Raw genomic sequence first — 25,385 nt, 5'->3', positions numbered from 1 at the left:
CTAGTTTTGTGTTTGGGGCACAAAATGGGTCTCATGGGTCTCCCAGTGATAGAATAGCCTAGTTCTGCTCCAACGTTGAGGGATTAAAGGATGGTGCTAGCCCTCCCATATCTCAAGGGGTGAGACAAACCTTGTCTAGGCCTCGAATCAGCTACCAAACCATGTGATCACTGATAAGTCAGTTGGGGGGCATTGGTTCAAGTGCATCATCTCGTGAATAATGTGGGGCAAAGTGTAGACTACTAAGGTGTTATAGGTACTTGTGGAATGGAATGATACTCTACAAAGAGTAGGAGTCCCATGGCTCTCAACACTTCACCTGTAGGGTGTCATAATACTCCTCTAGTGGACTTGGGCCCCAGTTAAGTTGCCCAACCTGCCACATGCCAATCACACACAATGTCCAATGCAGCATCTTTATCATCAAGTACAATATCATTAGTGCATCTAAGTGAACCAAGCTTGTTAATCAAGGGAGAATTGACACTTCATACGGGGCTTCCCTTCCAAATTTGGGGCTTTGGTCATGTAATGGTGTTACCTCCCTAGGTAGGAGTGGCTAATAGGCGAGCCTAGTAGGTGTTCCCAGCACCTAAGGGTAAAGACAGGGCCATGGTACATCCTTCAAGCAATAGGTGGCATATCAATAATAATGGAATAGAGGGGGAAAGGGATCTTAGGGCCAAATTCCATGGTCAAAGTGGTAGCAATGATGAGGAAATCCACATTCTAGGCATACAGATGTGAGGAGGGAGCAATCGTGGATGCATGAGTTACCCCGGCCTTTGTTTTTCCACCCCTCTTATTTCCTTTTGCCTTTTCTTGATTTTTCTTTGTATTACTGCTCGAAGCTCTAGGAAATGAGAACATGTTGTGAATGATGTGTAGCAATGGTTAACCCCTTAAAGGTGGGGCAATTCATTGCCCAACAGGGGTTGGGACATGCAAGGGTTCCTTTTATGATGTGATGGGGCAACATTGGCCCTAGGAATCGAATGATGGCCATAATGATAAGGGGTAGAGCTCATGCTTGGCTTTTGCCCACGTGTTAATATTAATGTCTCGGCCATCTTTTGCATTTTATAATTTTCTCTCTTTTGTTTCTTGTTTGTGGCCATGATATGCTTTTCACTTTTCTTTTAGCTGCATCAACCTATGGGGCAATGTTTCCAAGCCTGACCCAAATATGTGGACAAGGGGAGGGAGTAAGTTAGAACCCAATGGACCCATGGTCATGTGGACCCAAAGAAGGGAGATGGAATATAGGACTCATAATGTACAGAGGGAAGTGATAAGTATGGAATGGGAATACAGGACCACGCTATCTTAAACGAAGTTTCCCAAGTAGTGCCCTTCCTAAAGCCGTGGACCATTAGGGGAGGTCTCACTAGACTAGAATTAAAGATTAACCCCAATTTAAGGTGAGGGAACAAAACCACAGTCAAAACGCTTCCTTCTTCTAAGTCACCCAATAATCCATGCCAAATGCCCAAATGAAAAACAAGCATAAGCACATGATTGCACAATGAATAACATACCTTTTGGGTTAGGTTGCACACCTTCTAACATGTGCTCTTGACAAATGGGCAAGGAAACATACAACTGATGCAGGTGGCAGAGATAAAGTGGCACATCACATCGGCTACAAGCTGGCTATCAAGGGCTACCTAGCTATCGGCTGGAAGAAGATGATTAAGAGAAATGTTCTCCTAGGGGTACCCGCTTTTGATGGGTAACAAACATTATGTGAATTAGAACCACCTCAATCAAATAAAATGCACAAGATGTAACAATAGGAAGACGATGCATTTAAAGTGAGGAATGAGAAAGACAAAAACTTGAGAAACAAACCAAGCTCACATTGCAACTCAATGAGAAATAAATAACATTGCATTTAAAGGTATAGAGGTTATGCACATTTTCATTCAAACATTTCATCCATCAACTAACAAATCATATGAAGGGTAGCATCCACTAACGAGGTTTGTTCAAAAAAAAATTAAGGGGATGCCCAAATCTAAACACTCAAGGCTAGTTGAGATCTCCATGCACCATTGATTTGAACCCTTTAATTTGTCCTTAACATGATCATACCCATGAGAAATAACTTTGAATTGAAATATAAACAATTCAATGTCTTTGTGAGTTTTACATGTGAATTAGGGTAATGCATTTGTTGGAATTGTTCTCCCTTTCCCAAAAAGCAATAAGGGAAGAATCAACATTCATGGGGAGAACAATGGGAAAATATGATTGAATCATTATTGTTATTCTTCTTGCACTGCTTCTAGTGAGAACAATTTTGCCTTCCAAAAAAGGTATATCCACAGTCTCCTCAAAGAGAGAGGGACGTGTCACCTTTCAACGTCTTCTGCATTTGTATTTCAAAACAAAATTGTGTCAGAGATCTAGCATTTTCTATCCAAAGGCATGAGGTACACATCCCAAATGACAATGCCAAAAATAGGAGTAGTTTATTCTGAAATAACCTCAAATCAACCCACCAGAAATCCTCAAACAAATGTCTACCCATGAACATATGCTTGTGAAATGTACTTTCAACTTACACGTTTCACGATGAATTGCAGATTTATTTGTTGAATAGAATGAAGAAATCAATGCCCTCGTTTCACACACACTCATGAACCACATGTGCATTTATTCGCTCACTTGCCAAAAATGAAAATTGTTGAGCAAAAACTAACAGCCACAAATAATGAAAACAGATCTGCAAACTACAACAGAGAGAAAGAGAGACAAATCTATATCCCATGCCAAGATGGGAGCCCTCATTACAAGCAACCCGTCAAGTACAGCAACAATGAGACAAAGTTAAGTATAGAGGAATGGAAAACACAAGCATGTTGACAATGGAATATAATATTGCCTTCTCTACCATCCAAAATAAAGGGAGGAAGCATAAAACGTGCAATAATCAAATTTTACAACTGTCCAAATCTGGCTACTTAGATAAGTGGGTCTATAACATATATCAAATTCCAACCGAACCTTTTAATAATAATAAATGTGACATAATTAAATTGAACTGAAGCATGGGAACAAATTCACTAACTTCAGCTAACATGTACCCTAGGTGCAAGTGGGGGCATATAGTATATGTGCTCATTTGCTTCAAGGTGCTTGTAAGTGCTTAAACTCCACCTTTATACATGCAAAAATGCATATAAGAAAATCCAAGTGTGCCAAGTATTCTTTCAAGTGTTGAGGCTCAAAACCATATTCCATGTGCAAAAATGAACTCCAAAATGGGAAAAATGAGCTAAAATGAGGTTAGATGATAGGCCCTTTTGAGTCCCATCACCTAGCCCTTCAAATTATCCACCCCAAGTTCAAGAGAAGCTAAACAAGTCTGTCCAAGACTCAACCACAGGATACTACAACCTCAAAACCCTGATATTCAACACAAACATCAAAGAGGGCCGATGAAATGGCAAGGGTAGAACCAGACAGTTCCAATGTCGAAGTCATTCTTGAGACAAAGGCCGAAAAGGCTGCAGAAGCTGAAAAGGCAAAGCAACAAGTACAAGGTCTAATGTATCTGAACAAAATATTCTATCACTCTCTACGCCATAATGAGGTTCGTCACTGCTCATGGAAAGTATTATGTTGCTTTGTGGACTTTTGAATAGCATTCACTATGTTCTAAGAGAGGCCTTGCTCTAAAGGTTACATGACATTGGTATTACAGACTCTTTTGGTTGCCATCGTGTGAGTATATAAGTCGATGCTTCATTGCCTTTGTATTGTCTATGGCCTCTCAAACTTTAATAGGAGCATTGATTGAATAGGCTTTCCCTCTCACACTAACTATCTTTAGGATCTATTTTGATGAGCTAGAAGCCTTCCTTTTATTTGTCCACAATGTGATCCTCCTATCCTCTTAAACTAAAGAGATAAAAAGACATACCAATGCCTTATCCAACATTTGTAATCTTAAACAATCAATGGTATAAATTTTGTAAGACAAAAATTATGATCTTGAACCTGTTTTAGTAGGATTTCACCAAGCACCACTTCTACTTTTCAGGGGATGAGATTGAGATTACTACAAACTACACATACATAGAGGTTCAATGGTTAGGGCCTTAGTTCAATTTAAGGTATGCTTTACATCCTCAACTCAACCAAGGCTATGGTCCCCATGCGTAACTTTAGAGATAGTGCTTTCAGTTTCACTTCTGGGATATATCATCCAAGATGCACCTATTGGATACAATCATCACACCCACCATCCTCTATGACTCCAAGATACAAAGATAGTCCAAACCCTCGTGTCACATCGCATCAACCATTGCAAACAAATAGTTAACACATTCAATCATCTAGGAAAAGCTCAATACCTATCCTTGGTGGCTTATGGACCTATAGCGCCTCCTTTATTCACAAAGTTTGAAACTTGGGACAATCTAATTCCACTAGGGATCAATACTCCTACCTAGCTTTATGCACCTGAGGATATGGCTTTCATGTACCCTCCTAGATGGAGTCTTTATCGATTTTATGAGGCTTCCCAACTGCTTCAATGGTTGGGCATATCTATTGATTGACTTCCCCTTTTAGGTACTCTTTGGATTCTCCAAGTCACCTCCTATCATCTAAATATGCCCTAAACTAAGGGATTAGGGAGGATACCTATAGGTTGTACATCCAAATCACTTGGATTGCTCCCATCTAAGGGCATTAGTGCTAAGATGGCATATTGTTTCAAGCACTTCATGCAAATACAGTATTATTGTGAAGCTCCAAACCCTTGTGTCACATCGCATGATCCATTGCAAACAAATAGTTAACACATTCAATCATCTAGGAAAATCTCAATGCCTATCCTTGGTGCCTTATGGACCTATAGCTCCTCCCTTATTCACAAAGTTTGAAACTTGGGACACTCCACTTCCACTAGGGATCAGTACTCCTACCTAGCTTTATGCACCTGAGGATATGGCTTTCATGTACCCTCCTAGATGGAGTCTTTATCGATTTTATGAGGCTTCCCAACTACTTCAAAGGTTGGACATATCTATTGATTGACTTCCCCTTTCAGGTACTCTTTGGATTCTCCAAGTCACATCCTATCATCTAAACATGCCCTAAACTAAGGGATTAGAGAGGATACCTATACGTTATACATCCAAATCACTTGGATTGCTCCCATCTAAGGGCCTTAGCACTAAGATGGCATAATGTTTCAAGCACTTCATGCAAATATAATATTATTGTCAAGCTCGAAACCCTTGTGTCACATCGCATCATCCATTGCAAACAAATAGTTAACAAATTCAATCATCTAGGAAAAGCTCAATACCTACCCTTGATGCCTTATGGACCACAGCTCCTCCTTTATTCACAAAGTTTGAAACTTGGGACACTCCACTTCCACTAGGGATCAGTACTCCTACGTAGCTTTATGCACCTGAGGATATGGCTTTCATGTACCCTCCTAGATGGAGACTTTATCGATTTTATGAGGCTTCCCAACTGCTTCAAAGGTTGGACATATCTATTGATTGACTTCCCCTTTTAGGTACTCTTTGGATTCCCCAAGTCACCTCCTATCATCTAAACATGCCCTAAACTAAGGGATTAGGGAGGATACCTATAGGTTGTACATCCAAATCACTTGCATTTCTCCCATCTAAGGGCCTTAGCGCTAAGATGGCATATTGTTTCAAGCACTTCATGCAAATATAGTATTATTGTCAAGCCCCAACATATTAGCAAAGTCCCATATAAGTCGCCCTTAGCCAGTTTAAAGTGGGATCCCATCAACTTCAATATGTGTAGATCGCCACATCCCAAACTCAACAAAGACTTATAACAATGTCACTTACAAGAGACTGGGTCACAATCATCTTCAAATGTCCCATTTGTTATTAGATCAAAGGGAAAGTGCAATTCCATTACCTCTACTAGGACTTAGGAAGCTCTCTCTCCAACATTCTTCCACTATTTAGACCAAAGATGCCTAACTCTTTTCATGAGGGGTATGTTAAGGCACAAATGACAAACCTTGTATAGTCAGCCATGAGGAAAATCCCATTAGGAGGATCACACCTTTTGTTGATTATTCACGACACTTAAGTATCAGGTTTGAGTCTAAGATCACGATCACAAACACACTCAAATGCCACAAAACAAGCACTTTTCACAATGGAAAGTAAATAGAAGTGAATAATCTTGTACACAAGGCAATTTTTAACCCACAACTTGTTATATTATAGGCATTAATACAACAAACTTAGGGCTCCCGTACCAAGGATCATGGCCCTTACAATCAACCCTAATACAAGACACAACTAGGGTTGTTAGTTTTTGTAGCATCGGATGTGTTCTAGCCATGAAATTTGGTGGAGAGCCTAGTATACATGAGATCTCCAAAACGCAGAAATCATTTCTGGAAAGCCCCCATAGAAGTGACTTAATTAGATTATTAACCAATTTTTTCTATGTTTCCTAAGTCTAAAGGTTGGAACATTGTTTAATTAATCATTATTAATTAAGTCAAGGTGAGAATCATCTAGAACTCACACAGATCGATTCCAAGATGATCCTAGCCATTGATTAAGTTTTAATCTTGGTCGTTGGTGCACCAACAATGGATTATAAGAGGAAGTCAATGGGCACTTGGAGAATACACTTGAGAACAACAAAAATTTGATTTCCTTGGCAAATTGATTTCCAGAGTAGCAGCAGTTAGCTCCCAGAGAGCCAAAGATCGAAGCAGTGAGTGAGGGGCAGGGACAGTGAATCCAAAGGAAGTTTTTCTAGATCCGAAGAGGCAACAACAAGAGGATCGAGTTATTCCTAGTTAGGCAGCGCAGAGGAATACGCAGTTGCTTCAGATTCACAATTCAATTTAGCTAAGGAAAAATTCGTTCTCAGTTCCAGAGGTTGGGCAAAGGTTCCAGAGTGTCGGAGAGATAATTTCCTCAGCAGAAGCAGGGAAAAAAACTTCATCAGAGACTGATTGGAGGCGTGACGTCATAGAGACTGCGTAGAGCAGCACAGATGCTGATGCAGAAGGTCCAGGAGATTGAGTTTTCTAAAGACAGGGTGTGTCAAGATTGGTTGTGGAGGAAGGGTAATTCCCTTCAATAATTTTGCCCAAATTTTCTTGTTGTGGATTGCCAGTTTCAAGCATCTAGATTGTACTCAGATTTCCACTATTGCATAATAAAATAAAACCCTCATCTGTTGCACCAGTTTTCCCGCATTGGGTTTTTCCGGGCTCTTTTGTCCAAAAATAACGGTGTTAACTTTTATGTGTGCTAGTATTTTCTCAGTTCTAGCACTATTTATTTTTCGTAGTTTTATTTGTGAAGGTTGCAGTGTGTTTATTTCGATATTGTCGTAGCAATAAACTGAATAATTAATTTATCGGTTAGAGAAATAACACCACTTGTTGCAATATGATTCTGGTTTTCGAAATTTTCACATGCATTAAGAGCTCAAGTGATCAGTCGAAAGCTAAAAAGCGAAGGAAAGAATTTCGCTGCTCAGAAGGAGCAGCAAGCTGAAATTATTGAGGAAGTGCAGTTCATTGCCAAGCACGCCGAGTTGCTTGGGGATGTTCGATTTTTCGTGTAGGAAGCAAAAAAAGTTCAAATTTTCCAAATCAGTGATTCCAGTGGGCAGAGGGAGCAACAGCAGCTCATTTTTTCACTGAGCAAATTCCTGGTTGGACGCAAAGAGTTTTGCTACAGGTTGTAGAAGCAGAATCCGCGTCGAGTGAAAGAGAAAAGCACACACAACAGAGGGAAAATTAGCAGAAAAAGTTCGAATTTCCCATATCAGTGATTCCAGTGGGCAAAGGGAGCAGCAGCAGCTCAGTTTTTCACTGAGTAGATTCCTGTTTGCACGCAGAGGGTTTTGCTACAAGTTGTAGAAGCAGAATCCGCGTCGGGTGGAAGAGAAAAGCACACACAACAGAGGGAAAATTTTCCTCGGGGAACTTCGAGTCTCGGAAGTTCGAATTTCCAATTGTAGATTGGCAGTGGTAGCTTGCAAGACCACACATTTTAGAAGGGAGTGCGAGTAGCAGAGTAGCAGCAGAGCACAGGGAATGAGGAAATTTTCGACTTGATCATAGATGATCACAGCTGGACTGAGAGATCAGGATAGGTTGGAGGATTCCTCCAACTGTCATCTAGAAGGCCAAGATGTCCTTCTTGTTGGATGAATATGGCATGAAGCTCTACATAGACAGTGTTGTGGCAATTCCCCAGGATGTAGATCAGCTAAATGAATATAGGAAGGAAATGGCAAAGGCGAAGCGGTTGATCCTGGATGGAGTCCAGGACAATATAGTCTCACACATAGCTGGCAAGGATACTACCAAAGAGATGTGGGATGCTCTCGCAATGCTATATCAGGGCAGTTCCGAGCAACAGAAGATGTTCCTCAAGGAGAAGCTAAGATGCATCAAGATGCAAAAAGGGAAGGCAGATTCCCTTCCTCACCAGGATTCAGGAGGTCTGGGACCAGCTTGCAGTTGTTGGGGCAGTGCCTCAACCAACAAAGCTAGTGAGGTTGGCACTGAATAGTGTCTCTAAGGAGTGGCAAGTATTTGTCCAAAGCATATTGGGCAAAGACAAGCTACCAGAATGGGGTAGGATGTGGTTAGACTTACAGCAGGAGGAGTTGAGGCAAGCTTCGTTAAAGAGCTCCATTAATGGCAACAATAGTAGCGGATCGAAGGTAGTGAAGGAGGAGGAAAATGTGGCCCTAGCATCAAAGGGTCCCAGTCAGGGGCAGGGGAAACAAAGAAAAAAGAATGATCTGTCAAAGGTCAAATGCTTCAAGTGTGGTGAGCTTGGTCACTACAGCACGCAGTGTCCTCTTAGGAAGAAGGACAAGTCGAAGAAGCAAGACCAACAGGCAGTGTCTGCAGAGATCGACAAGTTGTCATCCGGGTTGGAGGAAGACTTCACGATGTTCGCAGATATACCTCCAGGAGTGAGGTGCGGAGATTTGGTACTGTAGTCCCAAAGAACTAAAGAGATTGGGTAGGGTCCTTGAGGAGTCCACCTCATGGATCGTTACCTTGCTATGGGGGCCCACAGTGTTCAGTAGCAGGATGGATCAGTGGCAGTCGACGTAGTCAGTACCAGAGTGACAATTGCAGACTAGTAGCAGTCAGGTGTTGGGGAGTGCAGTGCAAAGTTGGCAGTAGCGAAGAGTGGCACAATGCAGAGTCAGCGACAGTGTAGATTCCTTAGTGGACAGTGTCGTCGCTAGTAGCAGTCATGACTCAGGAGACAGATGCATCATAATGAACACAGTTAGATGCTTTTCAGTTGCAGATGTTGCAGTTGCAGCAGCAACATATGAGAGGGAGTTGCAGTGCGGATGCAGTGCTGGTAGCAGTATGGCAATGTCAGTAGCAACATAGATGCAACGTCAGAGTTGCACAGTAGTTGGTGCGCAGCAACAACCAAACATCAGCAACATAACAAAGATGATACAGAGACAGTGTTGTGGCAAGGTGTGCAACACTAGAACACATTCCTCGCTAAGAATACATGAGATCTCCAAGACCCAGAAATCATTTCCAGAAATTCCACCTAGAAGTAGCTTAATTAGATCATTAACCAATTTTTTTAATGTTTCCTAAGTCTAAACTTAAGAAAATTGGTTAATTAATCAGTATTAATTAAGTCAAGGTGAGAATCATCTAGAAACTCACACATATCTGTTCCAAGAAGATCCTAGCCATTGACTAAGTTTTAATCTTGGTCGTTGGTGCTCCAACAATGGATTATAAGAGGAAGTCGATGGGCACTTGAGAATACACTTGAGAACACCAAAGATTCGATTTCCTTGGAAATCGATTTCCAGAGTAGTAGCTGTCAGTTGTCGAAGAACCAGAGATTGAAGCAATGAATGTGGGGCAGGGACAGTGAGTCTGGAGGAAGTTTTCCAGATCCATAAAGGCAACAGCAAGAGGGTCGAGTTATTCCCAGTGAGGTAGCGCAGAGGACTGTGCAATTGCTTCAGAATGGCAGTTCGATTTAGCTGAGGAAAATTTTGTTCTCAGGTCCAGAGGTCGAGCAGAGGTTCCAGAGTGTCAAAGAGACGATTTCCTCGGCAAAGGCAAGCAGAACAACTTCATCAGAGCCTGGTTGGAGGCTTGACGTCATAGAGACTGCGCAAAGCAGCATAGAGGGTCCAATAGGCCGAGTTTTCTTAAGGCAGGTTGTGTCAGGATTGCTTTCAGAGAAAGGGTAATTCCTTTCAATAATTTTAACCAAATTTTCTTGTTGTGGATTGACAATTTCAGGCATCTAGATTGTACTAATATTTTCACTACTGCATAATAAAATAAAACCCTCATCTGTTGCACTAGTTTTCTCGCATTGGGTTTTTCCGAGGACTTTTGTCCAAAAATAACGGTGTTAATTTTTATGTGTGTGTGCTAGTATTTTCTTAGTTCCAGCACTATTTATTTTCTGCAATTTTATTTGTGAAGGTTGCAGTGTGTTTATTTCAATGTCGTAGCAATAAATTGAATAATTAATTTATCAGTTAGAAGAAATAATACGAGTTGCTGCAATAGAATTCTGGTTTTCGGAATTTTCACAAGGGCTTGGTATCAACAACTATAATCACCAATCTGTCCCTAAACAAAGTACATTTGACTTACTAGTTGATGTGGTGCTCCACAATCCTTTCAGTGCACGTACCTTGAACACATCTAGAAGGTACTTTTCCCTCATTTTTGCTAATCACTGCAACTTTTTCCACTTTATAAAGCTTGCATCTCTAGCTCCTCAAACTACCACTATCAACCCTCCTGGTGATCCGAGAGTGACTAAACTTTGGCCCATACAAGTTTGCCCACTAGTTGCTCTCCTGCTCCACCAAGAGTGCCAACTCTTAGGGTCTTCACAACTGCCCTCTTCTTGCCTCTTTGTTGCTCCAAAGAAGACCAGACTTAGGGCTCAAAAAACAACCCTCTTATCACAGGTTTGCCCACCTGCAACCCACTGTACTAGGGCACAATAAGTTGCCCCTTTGCTCTTTTGCTGCTCTCAAAAGGTCAATTCTTAGGGCATTCTATACAGCCCACTTATTGTGACAAGTTTGTCGCTTGTCCACAATACTTAGGGCTACAAGCCAGCCAATAACAATCCTCCAAACTCATTGTACATAGGTTGCTCCAAAATTGTTTTTCAAAAGGTATTGAACAGACCTACCATCCCTAGCATTCATCAACATAGAAAGACAAATACATGCCTCTCTAAGACGACTTCAATAGCCCTGAAGTCTACGACTCTGTGCACAGAGATCACTTAGGGTTTCGGCTTTGTTTAGGGCTTCTATCACATCCATAGGACAGCCATAACTCGAGCTCCAAACACCCTCGGAAACAGCGACAAACCCTCACTTTAAGGCATTGATCTTCTGCACATCCCCTGAAGTATTGCAGCCCTTAATCCACAACTCCAACACAGGTACAATACCATCGTCCAGCACCTTAACAGTGGCTTGGCCCTCCTACAAAACCACAGGTACATATTTGGCCTTATGGACAGAGAATTAGTCACAAAACATGCCCAGAATTCTGCCTCTCGGACTAGGCCAACAACTCCACGCATCTTAGACCAGAACACAAGAAAAGACTTCAGACTTGACCTTCTCTCCAACTCAGCTAGGGCTCCTTGATACTGCGGCTACCTTAGGATGTCTTTCTCTTTAATGAGATGTAGTTGGATAGATGTGTTCAATGAACTCTCCTTGTCATCTATTTATAGAGTTCTAGGTGGGTTTTGTTGAAATATGTAATACAATGTTCCAAACTAGGAAAAATAGTGCTATGCAAAGCAAATAATAAAATCAACACCATAAAATTGAAGCATTCAGTGCACACCCATAAAAGTCTAGGAATATCCAACCGCTGAGCCATTTTATTATAATCTGGGAGAATAGTACAATAATGTGGAAGTGGTGCACTTGGGCTTGCCTCATTGGCAAGCGTGATCAAACCCAGGTGGTAAATGTCAAGCCCAAATGGCACAATAATTGCTGCAATGATGCCTTGTGCTGCCCTATCCTCAAAAAATTACGGAAAATTAACCCCAGCCTCTCCACTAAATACCCAGACTAACCCACGAAGGAATTGGCCAAATGTCGACCTCAAAATTTTGGCCCATATTCCCCTTAGCTCCTCTAGCTGCTGGCTGAGTTAGGACCCCTATTTGACGCCTTAGATCTGCCCAGAAAATTCTATAAAATTAGGAGTCTTATCCTTGCCCAAAACCCAAAAAAACCCAGAAAGGGTTTCCCTTGGTTCCAACCTTCAAAAATTGACCCTTCATAGCTTGGCCCTCCTCCAATTTCGAATTTTGTTGCTGTGACTGATCCTGTCAATCTCTGCTCTCCCAACTCCAACAATCCTCCTCAAATGGCCCTCCAACTGATCTCCTACTTCTCCTGGCCAGCTCCAACTCTACAAATGCTTCCTCTGACTCCCACGTGAGCCCAGTGATGGCTATCTGCGTAGGTACAGGTGACTGCAAATCGAACTCTCCAATGCAGCAACCTCCTACTCCAAAACTCTCCTGGAAGGTTGATCCTCCATTGTAGCTTCAATGCCCAAACTCCCCTTGTAGTTGCTGCCCAAATGAACCCACAAGCAACACTTGCGTGTTCCCCTTCTACATCCTCCAGAAACACACACTGGCTAAGACAAACACTGAATGATATGACTGTGAAACTCCACCAGCTCTCCTCCAAGGTAGTACGAATTGCCTTCCTAGGGTGGCACTTAAAGTCCACCGAAGCAAAGGTTGAGATCTCCGCTCAGACACACTCATGTGCTAAACAGCACAGTAACCCGGCTAAGCAACTCGAGCAACTAAGGTTGAGTTCAATATGTCAAAAGATAAGATGTTGAAATGAGGAGAGTTGCCTTCCTTATATAGATTTCATGGAGCACTTTTCCCTCCATCGTGGGTCCCTCACTTAACCATTGATTTCCCCTCCATGCAAATCGAACTAGGGAATGCGTATTCTCCTAGTGTGGGTGGCCCCCATGTACAAATTAACCACATCGAAATAACTTCTACTAAGTCTAGCCTCCTAATAAAATCGAATGGGCCCCATCACCTCCAAAATCGGCCCCAAAATGTAGAAATTAATCATGTTCCAAAATAATTTAGGAAGGGACACTACATGTAACTAGGTTCGGTCTTCATAATGACATATGTAATCATGATTTTATGTATTTGATGTAAAGAGAAAAATAAATTATTATTGTTATTCTTGAGGCATGGGTTTCATGCTCAAGGTTATTTGTTTTATAGGTCAAGCACCCATTGAGTGCTTCTAGGGCTTGTCATTGAGTCTACAAGTCAACTGAGTCATTGTCATGTATGGAAGACCCTTTTGGGCATGTTCCATATTCTAAAGAAAATTTATTTGAGTCAAATCTCGAGTCAAAGACCCTCCAAGACCTCGCCATAGTGCAAAGAACAAGCCAGCCTCGATGAGTTGACAAGGAGAAAGATTCATCTCAACTGAAGGAGAAAGAAGGACAAAATCACCATTATTCTCCCACTCATGCCACCTAGGGTTTCTAAAGAAGAATTTGTTGGGAGGTCGAAGTTGCAGAAGACTCTGCTAGGGGGTCAAAGTTGCAAGATAATTTGTTGGGGGGTCGAAGTTGCAGAAGAATCTATTGGGAATCAAAATTGCAAAAGTTGTTGAGGTCGAAGTTGCTGGAAGAAAATCTCATCAAGGAGAGGCTTGATTTCGTCTTGAAGGGGTCTTGGTCAAAGATCGTAGGTCTTAGAATTCATCATTTGAAGTTTTATAAGAAGAGGAGTTCTTGCGAGTTTTACTCTCAAGTGAAGAGGTTTTGGTCGTCGTTGATTGCCTATATCTTGTGTCCTCTTGTCTCTTTGTTCTTTATGGTTTGGTAGTTTTTTGATGGTAAGAACATAACAATAACAAGTGAAAAAAGAAGCTAATCAAGTTAAGTAAAAGGACATCACACGCAGTTATCAAAGTAAGAGAAATCACCTAATCTAGTTGTCATAGATTTCTCAACATGTTTCACTAGCCACCTAGGGTCACACCATTTCACCAAAGTCGACCTAAACAAATTGTTTAAACCAATGTTCTAAAACTCTGACTCCGGTTCGGAAACGGCCGAGGGTCGGCCCTGACTCCGACTCCGACTCAACATCGACTCGGCCAATTTGATTTCAGTGACTCGATCGTTGTAAAAAATGTTGAAGGAAGTGTAACAAGGTTTGGTCTTCACAAATGTAATGTTGACATTTGTATTTATTCAAGAAAAGAGAAATTATTCTTATATTATTTGTCAATGAGTTTTGCTCATTGAAGTAGGTCAAGCACATGTTTAAGTGCTTCTAGGAAGTCAAAAGGTCAATGTATTTATGTAAGACCCTTAGAGGGCATGTTACACTATGTATATAATTGTGTTAGAGTCAAAAGGAATACCACCAAGCAAAGTCAAAGTCAACTCCTTGCAACTAAATCCTTCAAGCAGCAAAATGGTGAAGAAATAAACAAGTCGACCTCGAGTCTTAATGTCTGCCTCAAGTCGGCTCAAAAGAAGGAGACAGACTCATATATAAGGAGCCATTAGACCTCCTCAACGTAGAAGAGAATCATCTCTGAAATCAGCGAGAGAGAGGACAAGAAAAGGGTACCAAAAGGAAAGTCTAAGGGTCTCCAAGTGCAACAAAAAAGAAAGGGAAGAAGAGCGAAGTTTTGGACTGTTTCTAGGGCTAGAAACAGTCACACGTGCGAAGAACAAGGAGCATTCTAACGGGTATAACAACAGTAACATAACAGTGAAGTATCCATCTTTGTTTGGGCTAGATCTTAGGCCTACAAGGCCTTTCACTCAAGCGAAGAAGTCCATCCCTCAAGCAAAGATAAAAAGAGCCTAAACTACAAGCTAACCTATCACACATGCGAGAATTAAGTGTTGTTGTACAGTCATATCAGTTTGCATATATATCTCAAAGATGTATTTCGTGAGAGCAAGAAGAGGGTGTCTCCATAAGCAGAGGACATCACCAAGAATTAAAGAAGGAACATCTCATCTAGAAGCTCACATAAGCAAGGTCTATCACTAGTTGCCGAAAGGTGTAGAAGGACAAAGTGTCAAGGAACGAAGTGCTAAAAGAAGGAGGACGAAGTGTTGGGAAACCAGAGTGCCGGAAGAAGGAAGGACTTGACTTGTGCTTGGAGGATAGAAGGAAGGACTTGACTTGTGCTTGGAGGATATTCTTAGGGTCTAGGGTTTGGCATTGATCAATAAGAAGCTTCAATAAAAGAAACTTACCGAAGGGTTTTCCTCTCTAAGAGAGAGAGGTTTTGGCCCTAGCAAAGAGCCAACATCTGTGTTCTTCTCTTTACGATTTTGGTAGCAGTTTGATGAAACACACACACTAATAACAAGAAGAAGATCAAGCTAAGATAATTGTAAAAGTGCTTCACAATTTGTTATCAAGCAGTGAAGAATCACACTACACCTAATTGCCCTAGATTCTTCAACAAAAAATACATTAAATATTTATTTTTTATAAAAAAACATAATTTTAAAGATTTTCATTCATGTTTCCAACACAAAGCTTTAGAATATAGAGGGAAGACAACATATGATCAAAGTAGGCTCATGAATATATCCATTATATCAAAATGGCACCTAGTGCGCTGTCCAATACATACATGAATGATGATATAGAGATCAAAACAAAAACACATAACCAAGGAGGCTAGAAATGGCCTCTACAACAAAAGTAAATTGTGAAACACCACTAGTCACCAGTACTACTCACTACTGCTAGAGGAGACAACATCATCTAGCTCAGACTCTGAATCAGAGTCAGACAGGGAAACCCATGGCTCCTCCTCGTCATCATCTCCAACTGCAACTATAGAAGTGGTAACACTAGCAGGCCGCGCAACAGTTGCACGCTGAGATAGATGAGATATGAGCTTCCGCCGTGGTTGAGTAGAGGAAGCGCCTGCAAATAGAGGACTTGGGGCTAGGCCTCAAAAACACCCTAAAGCAAATTAGAATTGACTGTGGAGTCCAATTTCCCCCCAAAATTACTCGTTGGTCGTGCGTGTGCATGGCTAGCCGAGCCGGTCGGTTTGTTACTGAGTCGGTGGCCAACTCGGCCGGCTCGTTAACAAACTGGCCAGCCGGGCTGTTTCTTCCACCAAGCCGACCCAGCGAGGCCTTGACTCGGTCTGGCTCAGCCAAGTTGAAGCCGACTCGGCCATTTTTAAAACATTGATTTAAACTCCATAAAAACGTAAGACAAAAAATTATTTTCGTTAAACCAATGCCACATCATTGAAGCCTTTGATGGCCCTTAGCCCTTCAAGGGTGATGCACATGCTCTCAATTATAAAACCATCAAAATCTACACTTGGTTTCAAGCCCATAACCTTGGGTACAAAACCCAAAGCTTGGGTACACTTGCCCACAAAGCCCATGTGGTCAATCTTCTCCCAAACCTTGTACCCTAGGGTGTGGTAGTAGACCGTAGTACCTCCCAAGCTACACAATTCAACACCTTTCTTGAATGTTATCCCATCCATGGGCAAAACAAACCACAAGCTTAGCCTTAGATCACTAAGACCTTATACATTTTCTTAACCCCCTCCCCCATGCCCCGCCCTTTATGGTTGGACTAACCTCCATGAGTCTTTTAAGGAGCTCTAGTTCTCGGTTTCAACATAGATCCCACTAGGCCAACAACAAAAAAAATGTACTCTCCTAAAAACTCGTCAAGCAGTGTATTGATCCCCTTGCACTGATTGATGACTATGATGGGAGCATAGAGAGAGAGAGATATGGATTTGTATTTGCACTAGTTTTTGTTTCTTTCTTTGTGTGTTGGAACTAGAAGTAAAATGGGGAGAGAGAGAGGGAGAGAGAGATGGATTTGTATATGTGCTACTTTCTTTGTTCTTTCTATTGATTAATTAGTTAGTTCTTCCTTGGCTTTTTCTTATGCTTTCACACTCCCACTACATATTCACTTTGGAGCCTCTCCCTCTCTCTCCCTCAATGTGTGCTAGAACTAGATGCGGAATGGAGAGAGAGAGAGAGTTGCTCTTCCTTTTCTTTTACTAGCATAGTGATAGGAGTTTCTTTCACACTCCCACTAAGTTGTGTTTCCTGCTTTTACTAGTGTAATGGTAGGAGTTCCTTTCACACTCCCACCATATATTTGCTCTATCAATACTTTTGAGTCTTGTAGCGAATTTTGTACATTGGACATTAATTAATTAATAATTCAAATTGTTAAAAAAAAAACAAAAACTTATCTATATTGTACTCAAACATGAAATAAGATCTAGATCCTTCATATCAAAAGAAAACAACAATTGTGCAAATCCACTCACTTCACATTTGTGTTGAGTTGGATGAACATGACTAAGAAATGCTAAATAAAAAAAGGTCCTAGGATGGTACATCAGTCAAATTCCAAGTGAAGCCTTGGAATTGATACTATCAAGTTATCAACTCTTTTATAGGAAATTAAATAAAAATCTCAAGCCAGTGATATGAAAAAATACAATACCACCATATGGAAATTTTCAAAAATAACCAAGTAGTAGGAAAAATTGAGATGTGTATTCCAAAGACAAAATCTACAAGCTGAAACAAGTAGCAAACCTCAACCAAGGCACAATCACTGATGTGTCTAATCCACCACTATAGGCCAAAACCACTTTATTCAATTTTCCACGTATTCCTCCTCTACTCTTTGTCTTTGTCGGTTTTGTATCACCTTCAGCAGCCAATGCCATTTGAATAGCTGCAACAAATCAATTTTGCAAGCACAAATATTAAGAATCATTTTCTGGTGCAAGTAGTAAACAATCAACCGCAATAGAACCTCCATTGCCAAATGTATAAACACAAAAAATGCAAGACAAACTTACAAAGGTTTTCAACCCAAGAACCTTATAACAACAATCAAATAATAATAAAAGTAAGATGAAAATCTAAGCCATGTCAACAACTAACTGGACAATACTCTTCTCAACTTTATCTCGCAAACAAGGGTGTCTCATACACCAATTTGGTGTTTGGCTTGGCTGTGACCTTAAAATTAGATTATTATTATTATTAAATTAATGTTGAGCATTAAAACTTTTGTTAGGGCATCTAAGTCTTAGATTCATTTTTGCAGAAGCTTAAAAACAATAGTGAAATATAGTCATTACATGGTCTTGATTTCCTTCCCAAAGACAGAAAGAAACGTTACATAAGCATACAAGAAAGAAAATAGTGATAGGAGGTATAGCTACTTGGGCATAGAATTTATAGCCACACTACATTGGGAGCTTCTACAATGAGGCTTCAAGGACAATGTAAAGACTTATTTTCACTTTAAAACTAATCTAAAAATTTAAAACATCGAGGATAGTGTCCAATGAAAAGTTCATTTGGGCTCTTTGTCACACCATGTGTGGATAATCAGAATGAGAACAATGAAAAACAACTCGGAAGATTTTTATTATGAAGGTACTTAAGGATCAATATTCTCATTAAAAAGAGAAGCAAAGCATGAGAAAAGTGGACAATAATAGACTATTCAACAAACCAGTTACAAAAATCTCGAAAAGATACATGCGAAATAAATCAAATAAATTATTTTCACAACGGAGATTAATGAAGGAAACTTACGTAGAGGTAAAAGAAAAAACCAAAATCTATTCAAAGATGAAATTCAAAGCTCTCGTTTAAGAAAGAACCTCAAAAACAAAACAAAAAAGTACATGCACACTGAAATTTTCCACAAAGAACATCAACACAAAGTTCAAATATATCTAAAACTGAACAAAGCTTGGTGAAAGAAGTAGGTAATAGAATTGTTAAGCACAGACTTTCTAGTGAATATTTGGAATTAACCCATTTTGCTGAAAAAATTTACAGCACTTAATTAAAAAGATATCAAGATTGATGCACATGCAAATGCCAAAATTTAATTATCTGAGAACTTGGAAGCATTTTTTTCAAATACTCCTATGTCATACTGATATTTACAGAGGTAGTGAAGGCAAAAATAGAAATCAAACGTTCTTCCTCAATGCTATCAAAGCAAGAGTCAAATAAAATAGGCTAGAGCATCAAGGCTCTTGGCATCCCCGATTAGCGGATAGCCGTTAACATATTTGTTCAGTTTAAGCAATTGGATTGACAATGACTAAACAAAACTGATGAACAACAAACCAGCAAAGAAAATATTGAAACTAGGAAGTGAAATACCACAATGTAGTAATATCATTAGACATTTATAAATTATCACCAAGCAGTCAATTGAATCTAGCTTGGGTAGTTGTGAGGAGGTATGTTATCCTCCCCACCTAGGTTCAATTCCCACAACTGACATGTTGATCTCTTCAAGGCTATATTTAAAAGGTTTTTGAGCCCTGTTTTGAAAGACCCTCAAGCTTCTGCACAATCTGGTTTACCCTAGGTACCATCCTCCAAATAAGTGGAAGTGCTAGGAAGGTTTCCCTGGGATGTGTATTTCACAAAGGGGAAAAAACTTATCGCCAAGCATTCAAAAACAAATAGAAATAACAAAATGGGCTTAAATTTTAGCCAACAAGTCAGAATAATATATACGTAGACCTAAATTAGCAAACATGATGTCGAGCAACAAGAATAAGAGGCGTAAGTTTCAACTTTTGATAAATTGATGATGATCAATTATAGGAAAACATCGAGGTGGTAATTGATAGAGACTAAACATGAACAAAAGGAACTCAACTGAGATAAGTTTATTTGATGTTCATCAAATGAAAAAAAGTAGGTCAATATGACTAAACAGTACATAAGTGCTAAAAAATGACATTTATAAATTATCACCAAGCAGTCAATTGCATCTAGCTTGGGTGGTTGTGAGGAGGAACATTATCCTCCCCACCTAGGTTCAATTCCCACAACTGACATGTTGAGCTCTTCAAGACTATATTGTTAAAAGATTTTTGAGCCCTGTATTGAAAGATCCTCAGGGTTCTACACAATCTGGATTACCCTAGGTACCATCCTCCAAATAAGGGCAAGTGCTAGGAAGGTTTCCCTGGGATGTGTATTTCACGAAGGGGAAAAAAGGTTATAGCCAAGCATCCAAAAACAAATAGAAATAACCTATGTCGCTAGGAAAGTGGGTTCGAGGACGGGTACGTCATTTTTTGAAATAGGGTGAGTGGGTTCGTCGAGGGTATATTATAATTTATATATATAATATATAAATATTATATTATATAAATTATAATATATATGAATTTGTATATTTTTCAACTTTAAACAAGAAAACTAAAATATTTATGATTTGAACTTTAAATATTTAAACATGCACATCAATGAACATTCAACATTCACAATAAAATTTCAAAATTTCTAGTTTGATATCAAGTGCAAATTGGAGTTTACATATTAATAAGAATCATGATATACGTCCATTGTCATACTAAAATAAAAATAGCTAATAGTGAACAATGGCTTCCTCAAGCCATGTCATCAACATCCATGTCATCAGCTTCACTCAAATCTTCATTTAGCATACTCTCCAGGTAGGAATCACTCTCATCTTGAGGCTCTTGCTCATCCATAGCAACTGGAGGTAGCTCAATAAGGCCATCTAGTTGTATCTCCTCATCCACACACATAGCATCATCTGTGTATTGGTCCCATCTCTTGAAAGGACCCTCCTTGTACCCAGGGTCTTTTCGAGATATGAGACGAAGTGTGCTATGAATGTACACTAAGTTCTCTACCTACTTTGAGCCTAACCTGTTTCTCTTTACTGAATGGATAAAGGCATAAGTACTCCAATTCCGCTCGCAAGATGAACTAGCTACCTAGAATATTAGGGGAAGCCCATTAAATTAATTAAAAATTTTAAAATAAAAACTAAAATGAACCCAAAAGAACCCGATTTTGGGGTTCCAAGTACCCATTATCAGGGTTCTCTGTACCCATTAAGACAAAAGAACCTAAAAAGTTTTAATGGAGAACCTGGTTCTTCATAGAAGAACCCGGTCCTTATGGGTTCTTCTCAGAAGCACCCATACCTAAATCCAATACTTGGGGACGAGAACCCAGTACTTGAGGAAGAGAACCCGGGATGCGTTCAAGAACCCCACCCCCGAGTTCACGAACCCGTGCAACATAGGAAATAACAAAATAGGTTTAAATTTTGGCCAATAAGTCAGGACAATATATATGTAGACCTAAATTAGCAAACATGATGTCAAGCAACAAGAATAAAAGGCGAAAGTTTTCACTTTTGATAAATTGATAATGATCAATTAAAGGAAAACATCGAGGTGGTAATTGATAGAGACTAAACATGAACAAAAGGAACTCAACTGAGATAATTTTACTTGATGTTCAACAAATGAACAAAAGTAGGTCTATAGGACTAAACAGTACATAAGTGCTAAAAAATGAGTGTTAAGGTAACTTCTAAATGAAAGAATACAAGGCTAATCTATCAGAGCTAAGCTCTAGTAGGCATAGCCAAAGTGAACTACAATGCTCTAGAACCTGTACAAATAGGTGGTTCTTTAAGTAATTAACAGTTCCTTTATCAACGTACAAAGAAGCCACCTTAGGGTAAAGCAACCATCCAAGGATGCCAAAGTGCAGAACGAAACGGAAGTGGAAGTGGGAGTGGAGTGGGAGTGCTTGGAGAACCCATTCTTCAAAAGACCCTAGAAGCAAATCATCCAGTGAGAATTTTTTATATGATATATATTTTTATATATCATAATGCATACATATCCAAAACAAATATGTGAAATGCCAAACTAGTTGTAGAAAATATCAAAAGATGCCTATTTGTAGTACTTGTAAACAAGTAATACATTATGTATAAAATATTTTTCAGAAGAAGTCACATTGAAGATTTTGGTCGACGTGTTTCGAACCAACAAGTGTGGTTCATCTTCAGGACACGATGAAGAAACAGATCTAGGAAGAAGGTTAAATAGGGAAACAGGTCAACCTAACAGCTAGAAGAAAACGGCTATATTTGACCAAGGGAGGAAAAGGGAAAAGTTTAATATTATTTAAATAAATACTATTAATTAATTTGTTAATTGTTTAATATCTTATTTAAAGTTTAATAATTAAATTTAATTAATTTGTTAATTGTTTATTTATTTTTATTTAAACAATATATATATATATTTGACTCAAAGACTATATTTGACTAGGGTTTTAATAATGTTTACTTATTTCTAAAAGGGTCATACTTGAAACTAATTATTTTAATCTTATTTAAATATATATTAATATATTAATTTATTAATTTATCTCAATGGCTATATTTGGCTAGGGTTTACTTAATAATATTTATTTAATTTATAAAACTACTATTATTATTATTATGTTATTATATATATATATATATATATATATATATATATATACTAATAGTAGATATTAAATTTGAATATTATTAAATACTAATAATAATATATATTATACTCATAATATTACTATTCATATTACTAATAATACTAATACTCATATTATCCTAAAATAAATAATACTAATAGTAAAAAAAAGGGACAAAAGGCCTAGACAAAGACGGAGAAGCAAAGAAGAATAAAAAAAAAAAAAACTAAGAAGAGAGGGCGGGAATCCAACAGCTACTAATTTTCCAGCGGTCATCCCTATTAATATTACTGGAAGACCTCTCAGTTTCAATGGCTTCCCTAAACTTACGATGATGAAAATGAGGACTCTTAGCGATAACCCTAGCCTTCTCAATGCATATATGATGCTTGGTCTTCTCTGCATGTCCAGCCAAAGCCGGAGATTTGGCTCTCCCGTGGTTGATATCAGCAGCGTGTTCCTTAATCCTCTGGTTAATAGAACGACCAGTTTCACTAATGTATGAGGTTCCAAAAGAACAAGGGATGATATAAACACCTTTCATGTCCATAGGGTTCACCTTGTCTTTGACAGATTTTAGGGAGCTTCTGATGGTGCTGAGGGGTCTAAAGGTCGAGGGAATATTATGCTTTTTAAAGATTCTCGCAATTTTGTTTGTCATCCCCTGGTTGAAGGGGATGTGGACTCCTGAACTGCGATCACTGGGTTCTTTCTTGACCTTGGGACCATTACTCGCTTTGAGGAAAGCTTTGACACCCTACTACCTACTATAACCATTTTGGACAAAAACATTAAGGAGATGGGACTTTTCTTTAGAAAAGTGGTCGTCATCAGAAATTCTTAGAGCACGAGTGGCTAACGTGCTGAGAACACCTATCTTCTGAGCAGGGAAATGGTGGGAATTGGCATGAAGATACTACTCAGTATGAGTCTTTTTTCGATACACCTCATGGGAGAAAGATCCATCAGCTTTCCTAGAAATGAGGACATCAAGAAAAGGAAGGCAACCATCGACTTCACGCTCCATCGTAAACTTAATGGAATTAGACTTAAATGTCAAAAGACCCTAGGAGCAAAGCAAATGAGAATTATTTCATATAATATATATTTTTATATATTATAATGCATGCATATTTAAAACAAACATGTGAAATGCCAAACTAGTTGTAGAACATATGAAAAGATGCATGTTTGTACTACTTGTAGACAAGTAATACATTATTAAATGCCATCCATAGCAGATTAACAATTAATGAACTGAGCATAAACCATCTAGCAATTATAATAGTACAAAATTAAAGTCATATACTAGGAATTAGACCGTGAATGCAACTCGGTGGAATAGATCAAGTAGTTGAGTGCTGTGAATTAAAAGCAAGAGGTCTTAGGGTCAAGTATCCATATTGGTTGCCTTTGTGATGCACTTAATAGTCTAGGCCTCACTTGATATGCCTGCCAAGTCAGCCACACAAAAGTCTCTGCCACCCACTTTAAAGTAGGTTCCATCCTCAGAACAATGGGAAGTACCTAGAGGTTTACTAGAGATCAATAATCCAAAGAAGCAAAAAAGTAAACCATGAATTTTGGAATGATATAAGCTATCCACCAAGATGACCAAAGAGTTATATTTATAAATAGGCCATCTACATAAGTTCAAGTGAAGTCCAAAGACCAATTGGAATGATATAGATATCAGCCAAGATGACCAAAGAGATGTGTTTATAAATAGGCCATCTACATAAGTTCAAGCGAAGTGCAAGGACCAAAACACTAAAATGAATAGAAGTCTATGACAAATGAAGTAGTGAAAAAAGAGAGAGAATTATTTTATCTACATTTCCTTCCTCTTGGCACCACTACAACATCCACAACCCCCATGTGGCTATGGTCGTAGAGCCAAAGGTCACTATGAAGATGAACATAGACATGAAGCTCCTATTGCATGAGGAATAAGTAGGGTGACCATGGCAATAGAAGAGGGTAGCATCTCACCATGATAATCATAACAAAAAAGCGTAATCTCCAAGTGCTCCAAAACCAATGCTAAATCCTCCAAACCATCCTCATCTAGAATATTGTCCCAAGTCTTATATGCATCATCCATCTTTGCATTCTCACAATAATTAAGCAAAAATCAAAATTGTTAACCCACATAAACCAAGCTCTTTGATCGGTTTACATTCATCTTGTTTGTTCATACATTGTGGATGCAACTTTAGGTGCCCTACACCTTTGCGAAAAAGCATTGAACACCGACACGTTTGTGAAAGAAGTGTTCAACACCTAAGCAAGCATTCATGTCCCCAAAATAGTTGTGGAGCATAACCACCATACATGTTCCACCACTTGAAGGAATACATTTTCTCCTAATCTCAAATTGCAAGGACACGACCAAAGGCAGGCCAGCCACTGATGTAGTGGCTCAATTATTGTTATATGATATCACTAGCATGTCTAACATTGCATAACTAACTTGAACCCCTAGATCCTACTATGGCTTTCTCTTCACCCCACCATTAGCCACAATCGTTTCCAGCGATGATGGATGATAATATTTAGGTGTAAACTCATACGCTCAAGGATGTAGTGGAACATTTAGCTTTTCTCCATCACTTTTCCACCTCTATATGAATATGATGATTCAAGTTCACATATCTAGGCTAAACAATCTCCTTATGTTAGCCTAGCACAGTGTACATTTGCTCAAGCTAGCTTATTTGAATATGCAAATCCAACCATGTTATAAATTAGCTTATATAACAACAATACATATCTAACCCATGACCAAAAATGACCATTAAGAAGGGTTTCCCTCGGTGCATTAACACCATCCATATCAATATACAGGTCATCCCACTCATCACACATAACCATATCATCTAAACCCTATCTTAATTTCAATAGGCATTTGAAGGTGAGGAAATAACTATCAAATCTAGTCTTTAATCTTAAC

General features: G+C 39.2%; 1 protein-coding gene across 2 annotated transcripts in view; it reads right to left on the bottom strand.

Moving 5' to 3' along the window:
• LOC149187909 (arginosuccinate synthase family) overlaps window positions 1-25,385 on the bottom strand; it is a 311,302-nt gene that overhangs the window by 170,409 nt on the left and 115,508 nt on the right. For both annotated transcript variants that reach the window (XM_089411491.1, XM_089411492.1), the window contains exon 4: window positions 17,690-17,831. In XM_089411491.1, coding sequence (XP_089267617.1) covers window positions 17,690-17,831 — 142 coding nt within the window. The remainder of the gene's footprint in view (window positions 1-17,689; window positions 17,832-25,385) is intronic.

The sequence above is a fragment of the Pinus tabuliformis genome, chromosome 3_1 (assembly GCF_031772625.1).
Source record: "Pinus tabuliformis cultivar Carrire ecotype Pingquan chromosome 3_1, CPIR1, whole genome shotgun sequence".
NCBI lineage: Eukaryota > Viridiplantae > Streptophyta > Pinopsida > Pinales > Pinaceae > Pinus > Pinus tabuliformis.
The sequence above is the reverse complement of the archived record's forward strand: the minus strand, read 5'-3'. Positions and strand labels throughout refer to the sequence as shown.